The 12883-nt window shown below is 44.9% G+C and overlaps 1 protein-coding gene across 7 annotated transcripts in view; it reads left to right on the top strand.

Annotated features, from left to right (window-relative positions):
- cntln (centlein, centrosomal protein) overlaps positions 1 to 12883 on the top strand; it is an 89824-nt gene that overhangs the window by 55981 nt on the left and 20960 nt on the right. For all 7 annotated transcript variants that reach the window (XR_002167307.1, XR_002167306.1, XR_002167305.1 and 4 more), the window contains 5 exons: positions 2350 to 2505; positions 4448 to 4545; positions 9560 to 9686; positions 10581 to 10718; positions 11918 to 12103. Coding sequence is in view for 3 of the 7 variants with exons in the window: in XM_019862427.1 (XP_019717986.1) it covers positions 2350 to 2505; positions 4448 to 4545; positions 9560 to 9686; positions 10581 to 10718; positions 11918 to 12103 (705 nt within the window). In the remaining 4 variants the exon portion in view is untranslated. The remainder of the gene's footprint in view (positions 1 to 2349; positions 2506 to 4447; positions 4546 to 9559; positions 9687 to 10580; positions 10719 to 11917; positions 12104 to 12883) is intronic.

Genomic DNA, 12883 nt, shown 5'->3' with positions numbered 1-12883 from the left:
CTGGGATGTGGCCCCTGTGTGCTCCCGCCGAGGCACCTGATTGCCAAGTCCAACCTCACAAGTGAACTACACGCACACAAACACGCACGCGCACGTTCACCGTTGTAGTCAGAGAGGCGTTGTTGTCTTGTTTGCTTCCTCTTTACTTTTGCAGTATTAATGCTAGCCTGCCGCAAAAAGTTGGAGCCGACTGAGGTGGACCAAGCCGGGGTCTTGTTGCCCTCCCCGGAAAGGGCAGGAGGTGACGGGCTTCAGGTCCGTTCCAGCCGGGTCGCGTGTAATTGGCTTAAGACGGCCTCTCCGGAGGGGGGGGGGGCATCATGTGAGAAGGACTATGCCACTTTCACAGGAACTTGTTTGTGGTGGGCTCAAAATATCAAGCTCATCGTGTCAATTCTCAAAACGCTACACTGGGCAACTGGTAACAGTGTAAGCACCAACAGTCCCCATTTAAATGACCAGAATGTTTCCAAATTAGGGCTGAGCAATTAAGCAAATTCAAAGCCACGTTGCTGGTATTAGAAAAGGTTTTTCGTTTGCCTGCACAGGCGTGCGCGCGCGCGCGCACACACACACACACACACACACACACACGTGCGTAAGAGTAAGTCATACATGGCGTTGATGCTAAATAAATTTCCAACCACCCCGCTAAAAAAACAAAAAAACAATAAGGTCAATAAGAGTGTATATTCCCGTTCAAAGTGTACTGAACATACACACTTTGATAAACAATTTGAGGATTCTTAGTGGGATGCAGCGTTGTCCTCTGTGTACGTGTATTTTTAGTTTTGCACTAGTTGCACTCTCTGGTGACAACATCTCACACTCTCCGAGACAAGCGCTCTTCCAAAAATCTGCAATTTCTTTGTCAATATGTTAGGCGGGCTAAATTAACGTTATTTAGCATACACAAAACCGTTTTGTGTTGTTGCTTCTAAACACTGGACGTAAAAAAAAATAAGATAAAACTTTGCATCTTATACGGAACAGAACATTTTCCAAGTGAGAGTCGATTTGTAAAATTCCTTGGAGTTATTTAAGGTGGAATAAGAAGCTTTATGAAAAAAAAAAACTGGTGACAAAACTAAAAGCCTCGTCCTTTTGACAAAATGCTCCCGCCTTGCGTATGCAAGATCATTTCCTTGCTCGCGCGGATTACGTGGCTCCACCTCCGGTAGTCGGTTTTGTGACGTCGTGCAAGTTTTTACCTGCCTTATCTTTTTAAGCGCAGGGTGTCTTACCCTCCTCTTTCATGTAAAGTGGTGGGATTATCGCAGGATTTAAGTCTGCTCTGACTGATCCCCAAAAATGTATATATCCTAGTTATTAGTAGAATTTAGATGTCGGTTGCCTAAAAAGGAATTGAAGTGTTTTGGTTCAAATGTTTCTTTCTTGTTCAGTCCCCCCAATGAACGAATTCACATTTTTTGCCGGCAAGTGTGGCTTCAAACATTGACAGGCAAGTCCTGGACGTGTGGCTATTTCTGCAACCTGTCCTCCCTTATTTATCCCGCACGTGATTGACTGTCACTCTGAGCCATGTTAGTCATGAGAGGTGTCCTGTCTTTTCCAGCCTAATGGCCCGCCAGTATGTCATCAGTCCATGTCAGTGTCACGTCTCACCAAGGGGCTGAAAATGGCCTCGGTGAAATCAAAGCCTGTGTTACAGGAAACGTCATCAATGCCACTCCCAATTCCTACAGCGCTGCCTGACCCCCCTCCATCACTTTTTAACCACCTCTTGGTGGCTTCAACAGAGCGCTGGATACCAAAAGCTAGCGTGATTCTATTAAAAGATGTCAGCCGCCAACCAGATATCAATAATGTCAATGCATGCAGAGCTGAGAGCCAACCTGTGGGAATCTGTAGTTTCAAATGTGTGTACGTGTGATCTATATCTTCATGTATCGGGTCTCCTGTGAGTGCCATTAGGTATTCATCATTTCGTGTTGCTAGACCATATTTGGTTGAAAGCGTCAACAGTGATGTTTGGGATCATCAATACATGGCTAACATCATTTGGCGCTCTTAACCTAACTACTAGACAGCAGTTGGAGGCCTTCACCCGTCCGGTATTTTTATTCAGATGAATTTTCCTGTGGAAGAGGGATTGAGCAACTTTATTTTTTTAGAAAGTATATTTTCCGTGGGAAATGAGGGGAAGATCCAAAATCTGTTTATTATTTATTTAAAAAAAAAAAAAAAAAAAAGCAAGTAACCACAGCAAGGCTTAAAGATATTTGAAAGTGTATGAAATTTTGTTCTCAGCCGTTATTAAAAGACACATTTCATGGAGGAATGTTATTTTCATGAACCCACCAACTCCGTGTCCTGGTCACCCTGTAGAAGCTGACGTCTGAGCTGGGGGGCTTGGACCAGCAGAAGAAGGTTCTGGAGATGGAGTTGGAGCAGTGGAGGCAAAGCACTTTCCCCCATCGCACAGCTGAGTGCTCCTGCCAGGCCCTGGAGGCAGAGGTCAAACAACTGCAAGCCAAGCTCAAGGTCAGTCCGCTCACCGGACGCTTCATTAGTTACCCCTCTCCGAAGTGAAAGCCAATGTAAAAATTTTTTTTTTAATCTGCCTTTAGAAAGACGCTCACTTTCCCTGACACTTGATCTGTATTTTTGTTATCGTGGTTGCAGTTTGCTGTAGTGTGCTACTGCACGACATCAAATTGGAATCTGTTTCTATGACAGTCAAACCTCGGTTTCCTAACGTCTCTGTTCTCAACCAAATCGGTTTTCGACCAAAAATTTTGAGGTTTTTTTATGCCTCGGATTACAACCGAAAATCGGTTCTCGACCAAAAGTGCGCCACTTGACTCCTCTCACCTTCCTTACAGAGGAAGTGACGCTTCCTCGTGTAGCATTCCATTGTGAGCAGACGTGTTCAATAAACATTTTTTTAAAAAGAGCCCGGTTTCAGTTTTCGAACAAATCGGTTTTCGAACAGCCTTCTGGAACGGATTACGGTCGAAAACCGAGGTATGACTGTATTTCGCTTCTTGTTATTGTTGCATTCATCCAGTTTTACTGCGTCTGACTCGACTCTCGGCATCCTGAAACATGATTGCCTTAGCCACCGGGAACAGAATGGAAACACAGCATAACCCATGAACAAGCCCCCCCTCCACACCCTGTAAAGTTAAAACAAAGTCATGCAATTTGGTTAAAAGGTGATTCCAGTGTTCAAGGTATCACACACCCCAGGTAGAGTTAATCGGAATCGCTTCAAGCAAGAAAATGTTGTGCAACTACTTAGACCTTGACGTTTCTGTACCAACTTCAAGGCTTCACATTCCAATATGTAGTTTAAAAAAAGAGCGAGAGAGAGAGTGAGTGAGGGGAAAGATCTTGAAACATACTTTTCAATTTCTACATATCGCCTGCAATTGCATGTGATTTCAACACAAATTAGCATTTGATCTTATTGAGTTGCGCCTTTCAGAATGAGAATAACAGTCGAGACAGGTGCCCCCGCATGGCACGGGGGATGAGAGCTAGCGCCGCTATACCTCGCCGGGCTCATCAATGTCACGCAGCAGATTCTTGCTGTCGTGAAACTCAGCGCAGCGAACGCATGTCAGGTGGCAGTTTAAAAAAAAAAGAAAGGGGTTGAGGGGGTGGGGACAAGGAGGAGGCTATAGGGGCACATGCGATATCAAAAGCTTGCTGGATTGTGAAGCTTCCACAAGCGATGCGGGGCTTCTTTCAACATTCAGAATGCAACCATTCTGGAGGAGAAAACCGTACCCATTGCCCAGAGTACCCTACCACCCCCACCACCAATTCCACCAGGAGAGCATGAGGCCCCCAAACCCGACAACCTCGCCTTACACAGGGGCCAGTCAGCACCCAGGAGAGTAGTGGCCCATCACCCGAAAACCAATGACCTTCGCTAGCATGGAAAGAGGATCGGTGAGGGGTGCAGCGGCCGTTGTGGGGGTTGCAAAACCCCACAGCCTGCTGACCGGAGCGGGCCAGGTCCCAGGAGTCACTTCAACTTAGAATCCAAGAGTCTCAAAGGGCTTCACAGGCCCCTCTGTTGACAAAGATTAGCAGTATCGCCTGATCAAAAAATAATATATACCTTACACTGTAGATCAAATAAAGCCGACTGATCGTCCCAAATAAAGCAGATGTTTTGGAGGTTTTTTTTCCCTAAAATTGCAGCCTTTTCATATATGTTGTTCACATTTGATTTCGTGCTTCCAAGCGACCCCCTTTCTGTCATCCACTTTGAACACTACGCTTTCCTCTTAACCTCTTTTAGCACCTCCCCCCGCTCCCGCTGTAACTATAATGAGGAGGCATGCTGCGGCTGACCTGTCATCAGCCGTGTCGTGAGACCCCCCCCCCCAATCAACCCCCGCATCCCCCTCATATACGGCACGCACGGAGACACATTAACACACGCTCACAATGTGTCCCTCCCCTCCACCAGAGTACAAGTGTGGAGGTCACGAGGCAGGTGGCGGCTAACAAAGCCCTGCGAGGCCAAGCGCAGGAGAAGGAGGACAAGCTCCGCCAGCTGCAGGACAAGTTAGTCACTTCTCCATGTTTGGTTGCTCTTGTTTTTCTTCTTCCTCTTTCTGCTCCCTCTTCTCTTTCCAGCACCCTCCCCTCTCCCATCTTTGTCTCTTCGTCTCCATCCTGCCTTCCCTCCCTTGCCCGCACATCAGCTGCAGCTCTGATCTGCAGTGTTTGATTCCACCATGTGGCAGCACACAGGCATGCGCTCCTCCGCCCTGCACATTTGTGGCAAAAAAGAAATAAATCCACACGCCGACGAATCTTGAGGAATGCCAAAGAAAGAAATAACACCAGTGTTAATTTATCACCGTGTATCGAAATCCCGTGATGCAATTTGAATCTTCACTCGTAGCTGTAACAACTATGGGGTTTAATATCGTGTGTGTGTGTGTGTGTGTGTGTGTGTGTGTGTGTGTGTGTGTGTGTGTGTGTGTGTGTGTGTGTGTGTGTGTGTGTGTAGCAGTCTCATATACTCCATATTGTATCATATCAGAACAAAATACCAATTTTGTTTGTGGAAAAAGATTCATGTAGTATTTTATCAAATACATTATTACATGTAAAAATATCATTTTTATGTTAATATGTTATGAAACGATTGTTCATCTTATTCGTACAAGAAATACATTTAATTTTTAAAATAATACATTCTTAAATCTATAATAAATGCTCAAAAACATTTGTGTTAATAGTTTGTTGAAAACATTATGAAATTGAATTATTAGGCATCGAATAAATGCATAAATATTCTCATCCAATTCATTTTAATTAAATGTGTTTTTAGGTCTGAATATTATAGGACAATGTATATCATCGTTTTTCATCATTTTTCTGGCCTCGTGCTGATTTTGTTGTTTTACTAAGTTTTAATCTGTTCAGCAGTGATGCGAGGCATTTGTATTGTTTGTGTGTTTGCTTAGCTGTCAGCATTCACATTAGTATGTATCTATGAGCAAGCGAAGAAATTAGCGCGTGCGTGTGCATATGTGTCATGTAGTGCTGCTGTTGTTTATGTGGGTAGCCGATGCGGAGTGCTGATCAAAGCAGCGCATCGATCGATTGTGTGCCGCAGGAGGCGCCGTTTTGGCCCGTGACACTCAAACCCACACAGCATCACTCTTTGCCTGTGAGCCGCGAGCCCTAATGAGTTAGATGGCGCACAAACGCGCACGCACACACACTGTGGCACTCGACGCGGTACGCGCTTTCCAATGTATTGCTCGAAACAATTCATGTGCCTTGTCATAGGTGTGGACAGAAACTTTAGAGGTTGAAAACACTTCTGGAATGCTTGTGGACCACCGAATGGTTTGGGGGAGAACAAATCCCATAAGGTGGTGTCTCACTGAGGAGCAAAGGCCTAACCTTGCCTGCAAGCTGAATTCTGGTGCTACTGTGAGTTCACAAAACCCCGAGAATCCATCGAGCCCCGAGCCCGCTGATTTTGTCCGAGTCGCATCGCCTGTGGTGCGGCGCAGTCATAAAGCAACAATGCGTTTGGAGGCGGGATACACGGCGTGATGAAAATTTTCGACGATTGACAGTTGGCTTGATTCGAAAATCAACATCGTGTTATTTAAGACTGTCCGACAATTATCACTCAACGCCGCAATGCCATCCGTGCCAATCATCGAGATAACAGGACTTAGCTGGTCAAATCAAAGCGCATGCCGGTGACGATGTTTTGATCCGTTGCCAGGAGTGGACAAAACAAAAATTTGCCAAATCCCCCCAATCAGCGAAATGTACTGAAAATCGCAATATCGAGGGGGAAAAAAAACTGCAATTACATTCTTTTTCAAAGTCGTTCAGTTTCACCTGCGGTCTTCAATTCACCTGACGTGAATGGATTTGGAATGTGAGAGGAACCCACGCAAGCACTCGAAGCACAAGCAAACGACACAGCCGACATTTGGACGCAGAACCTTCGGAATCCGTCAGGCCACATGCGACATTTCCTTCACCAAACGTCTGTCACATTTCAAACCCTCTGCCCGAAGCTCCCGCCACATCATCGCAACGCTCTGTTTTCATCTCTCCGGGCGCTACAAAGGGCAGGCAGTCCTTCCTCTCTGCTGCTTCCTTCCTCTTTCTCAGGCGTGCTGTGTCGTTGTGCCCGCCGCCCCTCAATAATGCATCCAGGGCATATGTACAATCACAGTGGATCTGTTGTGTTTGTCTGTGACCAAAGCGCCGGGCGGATCACAGCGCAGACAGAGCGAAACATCCCCTGCGCTCAGTTTCCACGACAGCCTGAGACGCACCAAGTCAGAAACCCAAAGTGCCCACCGCTCTATGTAGGGAGCGCTCTTCTCAGAATGAAAGACCCTGTCTAGACGCCTCTGAAATATACATCTCAGTGCACACACGGGGACCCGTGCCGCTTCGACTTAAAGAAGAGGGGAGCACACACACACACAAAAAAAAAAAAAAAAGAATTTCAAAGTACACCAGCATGTCCTCAGTCAATATCCGGCGCTGTGGCGCTGCTTTATTTATGAAGGTGCGGCTTTCATCTTTTCGCCCTGTTGTCTATCAGCCACATCAAGTGTCCGCGCCGTTTTTTAACACGGCTGGAAAAGCACATGCGCGCTCGCCGCTGTTATCATGACAATGAGCGCATGTTTGATGAACAATATTGCCGCAACAAGCGCGAGAACAAAGGGGAACAAACGCGGCGAGTGATCAGAGCCGTCGTTTTCCCGCTCTGCTGTCTGCTAACACTCATAAATACAGATCACACACTGGAGACGAGGCAGCGTCTATATATCCCTCATTCTTTTTCATCCTCTATTCTTTTTGGGCTGCGCAAGAAGGGAACATCTAAAATAAATGTTGTCCATCTAATTGCCATTAGCGACGGGGCAGAGGAAGCCTACCGGGGCCCTTATTGCCGCTCTTCATCTTTAAGTCAACACCAGACAGTCATCTGAAAGGTTCAATATGGGTTTTCTCATTAATGGCCAAATCCATAGGGGGAACCAGTGAGCACCGCTCTTGCTCCTCGAACCCCCGCCCCTCCGCCCCAAAGTCCTCCGGCCAAACTCCACTCTTATTTAATTTAATGCCACTCCAATAGGACAAGCAGGCTCACATTTATTCAGCCGGTGTGCCCTCAGGCACTCGTCCGCCCAGGGAGACGGGGGACATTTACTTACACGAAAGCTTTTGCTCGAGCCTTGCATCATGTGTTGAGTTGAAAAACACAAGTCGCAGCCAGTGTGAGGGGAGCTTACGAGTCACTCGATCCCACAACCGGCATCCTTCTTTAGTCGGTCTCGTCTCAGCCATGGTAAAAAGCTCCAAAACTTGAACGGACGCTGATGTCATGAGCCCATTTAAAATAGAATGCCCACAGAGTCGAAGACCTCCGCAAGGGGAGACTATTCTATTTCAGAGCAGTACCCTCCAATCACAAATTGCGCTGGCGTATTTTGCGTCTTTAAATGGCATGTCTGAAAGGCGGGTGCCAAAATGCATGGAAATGGTCCTGCTGGCAAAATGAGAGGGGGCAAGGAGAACTTCGAGCTTATGCAAGTAAACATTTCTGAAATGCCCCAAAAATGATTTTTTTTTCTTTCTTTCTTTTTTTTTTTTTCCTTGAGCTTCTGAATCATCCAACGACTGACTTGGGACCAGTTATAAGAAGGAGTCATGCCATATCACCCCCAGTATGACATCGAGTATCACAGTTGATCTAAGTGCTACTTGGTGTATCAAAGTTTGAGAACCACTAACCTATCACCTAAATCTTTTCTACATTTCCATGTATCTGGATCATTTTAGTGCACTGTGACTTTCAGTGCTGGCCTCTTCAAGTTCAAGTACAAACAGCGCAAAAAAGAAGCGCGCCCGTCGCCGACCAGCTCTGGTTGAAAGCTGCAATATTTTCAAATTCAGATTTTTTTTTTTCCACATGCTAGTTCAGTTATACTTTTTTTTCCCCTTGTCTCACTCCGATTGTATTATCCTCAGAAAGGCAAATTGCCGTGGGAAAAGAAAATTACGATGAATGGCTCCCCACAGTGTATTTAAAGCCATTTCTGTTCATTGTATATTGTTTCCTTCTGCGAGGGCTATTGGTGTATGCTTCGCTAACTTGGTATACCGTACCATTATACTGAAAAATCAAACGTGTCACAAAAGGCCGGTAATTGAAATGGAAAGTGACATGAGCTGCATTTTGTCTGAACGAAACAGATGGCGCAGAACGGGCCACATGCGTCTGAAGGGGATTATTGTCAGCATACAAATATTTTCTGTCATCCATACTAAGACCTCCCGCAGATGCATTCTTGTACGCGACTGGTGCACTTCAGGTCATAATTTAAACATTTACATTCATTGATTAGTGTCTGCCGAGCAGTGTCACTGCTGATTCAAAATGCTGTTTGTCAACAAGAGGATGCAATGGGTGACGCGCAGTCCCGCTTCCTGTTCCTCCACAGGGCACTTGATTTATTATGCGCCTGTTGAGATGCATCTTCAAATCAGCGCCTCTCCGCACGTGCGTATTTAGTTGTCATAATGAACTGTCGTGCCTGCCGCACTACTTGGGGGACTCGGTGCCTGCCGGTGTTGCATTAGTGCGCGTGTGTGTGTGTGCGTGTGTGCCAGCGTGCACGCGCATAGTCGATGTGTTTTGTTGCCACAACAGACTTGTGTGTTTTTGCAATTTATTTCATTTCTGTTGTTTTTTTTGTTTTTTTGTAACAATATATTTGAATATTTTACATTTCTATCATTTGATTACTGTGATTATTAACATTACATTTTAATAATAGAAAATATATAAGACACTATATATGTTAGTTTTCATATTATTGAGGGTAGGAAATGCACGCAGTGGATCAGCCTTAGAAGTAAAAGTAGCAAGGTGACAAGAGCAAGGGTCTGCATTTGAAACATTTCAGTAATTTTGTACACGTTGACATTTCGAAATGTTGATCTGTCTGAGCGAATGGTGGATAGCCAATCAGAGACGGGGGCTAATTTTCTATTCCCTCTGGTAATATGTGTGCAGAGCGAGCCACGCCGAGCGAGATGTTACCATGAAGAGGCAGCTGGTGGACGACCTGAAGACGAGGCTCAAGTTTTTGCAGGAGATGGAGAAAAGTTACCGTGGGCAGGTGGAGGAGCTGGAGAAGAAGGTGCTCAAAATAATCCATGAATCATTTCAATTTTAATCATAATAGTTACTAGATTGTGGTTTCGATTTTTCTTATTTTGTAAAATGAAAAGTAGGATCACCAGTATGTGAGTACAAAAGCCAAATGGTAAACTTTGTTCATGTAAAAGGATTGAAATGACGAATGCGTTCGATATTAAGCTTCCTGAAGGACTTTAAGGAGTCATATTGACAGATTCCCTCTTTTGACATAAAAGTAAACAATATTCAAAATCTTATGTGGTAAATATTGTGAGTCTAACTGAAGCCATCAGATATTTGGAATAGATTTCAAAAGCAGGACTCCTTTTGTCAAAATTGATTGAAAAAAAAAAAAGTAAAACATTCACATCACAACTTGGAGTCTTGTGGAGAGAAGTCCCATTTAAGGCTTCCTGAACATTTGAGTCAAACTCCAAAATTTCATGAGCTTTGAGGCGGACAATGATGGTTCCAAGTTACATGCGTAAATCTCAAAGCATGATTACACGATGTCTTAAAATGGTAAATTCCACCTCTGCCTGGATGGAAAATACAGATGGTTGTGTGCGCACACAGTTGATCTATGGCCAAATGCAGCAACGATGATGTCATTTACCTGACTGATACGTACGTTCCAGCGGACGCGGTGCTGCTTGCATGAGTCATCCGATGGCTTCCACACGAAGAGAATATCAGATTACAACCGACCAGTTTGAAGCGTGTAGCGGCGTGGTGTCGTTTGCACGCTAATTTCATGAAAGTAAACAGTGAACAGCAGTGCGTGAAGTGTAGCTTGCAGGCAAAAGCCCTTCAGAAGCCACGTTGTTATGGATGTGCAGCATGTACATGCTTTAAAAGTAAATAGATCAATCACGTGACCCTTTTGCGCTCGCAGGTCAAGTGTTTATCAGAGGAAGCTTCCAACAGGAAGGCTTTCATTGAATCTCTCAAGAGGAGACTGAGCGTTGCAACCACGGAGAAAGCCCAATATGAGGCTTCCTGCACCAAACTGAAGGATGACCTGGGAAAAAAGGTTTGACAGTGTAATTCTGCAATTGTTTCCGATTTTACGCAGTGGTAAAGGGGGTCCCCAGTTTTGGACTGTCCTGGCGTACGGCTTTTTGAGGTTCCGAAAGGCGCGCGGGAAACTGAATTGTGCTGTGGTGTGAGAATATCAGCAACTCAGTTAGTGCCATAATTAATGTTTTTCATTCAATTTTTTTTTATATACCTATTTCCTAGAAGTAATTTTTTTAATATAAATATTGACTGTAATTACAACATTCAACGCTGCGTTACTCAACGGCACAATCCATCTTTCATGCAAAGTCTGATTACAGTGCCGCCAATTCCTCAAAACTTAAACCATACAGCTAACAAATTATGTATCGGCACGTTACAGCCGTGAAGCATTTGCAGATGTGAATAGATTTTTCTAAAAATGCAGAGAAAGTTCAACAATGTTGCTTCTCTCCCTAGGATTGGCATTCCTGTAAAGATGCCTGCAAAATCAAAATGCTCAAGGTGAAGAGCGATCCAAAAGTGTCAGCTAATGAATAACACAACTCTCTTGACATGTGAGTTAACAAATCTAGGATAAATAAAACACCAACAGATGTTATTGAAACAAGTCACCCCAGTCCACAAAAATCATTTCTCTAAGTTTCACGTTTTCAAAGAGTGCCTGGATGTTCCTTAGTGTGGGCAGATGAAACCAATGTGGACTTGTTTGAAAGGAACAAACAACGCCGTGCTTGGAGGGAAAAAAAAAAAAAGGCAAAGCACACCATCAAAATCCTAACTGTCAAGTATGGTGGATTATCGTGTTTTGTTATTTCAGGGCTTGGACGGATTGCTATCATCAACCGAAAAGAATTAGAAGTTCTCCTGCAAAATGTCTCTATAAACTGAACTCTCTGCCAATTGAAGCTCAACAGAGGGTGGATGATGTAACAAGGCAACAATTCAAAGGAGAAAAGTAATCAATGGTCACATACTTTTCCCACCCTGCGCTGCGATGTTCAAGTTGTTTTTATGACCGCGATGATCAGGTCAAAATTTCTGACCAATGTTTGAGGGAAATCCAGGTAATGCCAAAGGATTCACATACTTTGTTTCGCCTCTCTGTATCCGATTGATCTTCTCCTCTCCGGCTTCTTGCGCAGACATTCGTTCCCTCCCTTCTTTTTTACATTGCTGACCATCGACGCGCACTTGTGTGCTTGTGTGCAGGAGCAGCGCATTCAAGCCCTCCAGGCTCGCGTGGGAGCTAGCGAGCAGGCCTTGGCCGCTCTGGAGCAGAGTGCCACTGAGCAAACGGAGCGGCTGACCCAGCAGCGCTCCCAAGCGTTGGACGGGCTTCAGAGGCAGCTCGGCCAGGCCTCCTCCCAGCTGGAGCAGCTTCGCTCTTTCATCAAGGTGCTCCGCTTAAAAGCTCCGCTTGATCAAAAGCCCAATGGGTGCAGCATTGAATCATCTAACTCGTCTTAAATCACCGTCAGGTGCCAGCAAATTCTTTCACAGACAAGGGGGAGAAAAAAATAGAAGATTGATGTCATTATGCCTGTTTTTCATGGGTATAAAGAGATAAAGGCCATCGCAGGTAGATAAATGAGTGGTTGGAGGGAATTGGCATGGTGTTTTTTTGTAGAGATGTGATCCATCATTGTGGTGCCGTGTTTATGTATCTGGCAAAGAGAAGAGAAAGCGATAAAGAGTGTCCTGCAGCTCTGCTTTGCTGACACCTGTCTGTCAAGGAAGGAAGAGGCCAGACGGAGATAGCGGAGTCTATTTCTGCACATCCATAAATCATGCGCAGAGTTTGGTGGCGCTTTGCCATGGCCCTTTGGATTTTCCGTGGATAAGGGCATGTTTTATCCTCCTCCCTTCTTTCCCGAGTGCTTCCATTACTTTCACTAGATTTCCCCCTTTTATTTATCTCCCTTTCCACCCATAACAGTTCATGTCATGACTCCATGTCAGCATTTCTAAAATGTTTGCCGATACGAGAAAAAAAAATCTGAAAAACGTATGATAAAATACAGTCTTTGCAATCTCGCAACCACGTCAAAGAGTGTTGTGATGAGTGGAAAAGTCCTTCATTCCAATATCATGTACCGGGTTGAGTGCTCTTCTCCTCACAGGTCTGTGCAAAATGGCAGAACCTGGGGCCATTTGTGTGTGTGTGTTATTTTTAAC

Source organism: Hippocampus comes, unplaced genomic scaffold, assembly GCF_001891065.2.
Source record: "Hippocampus comes isolate QL1 unplaced genomic scaffold, H_comes_QL1_v1.1 scaffold7, whole genome shotgun sequence".
In the NCBI taxonomy this organism is placed as follows: Eukaryota; Metazoa; Chordata; class Actinopteri; order Syngnathiformes; family Syngnathidae; genus Hippocampus; species Hippocampus comes.
Note: the sequence above shows the minus strand (reverse complement) of the source record. Positions and strands in the feature narration are given on the sequence as shown.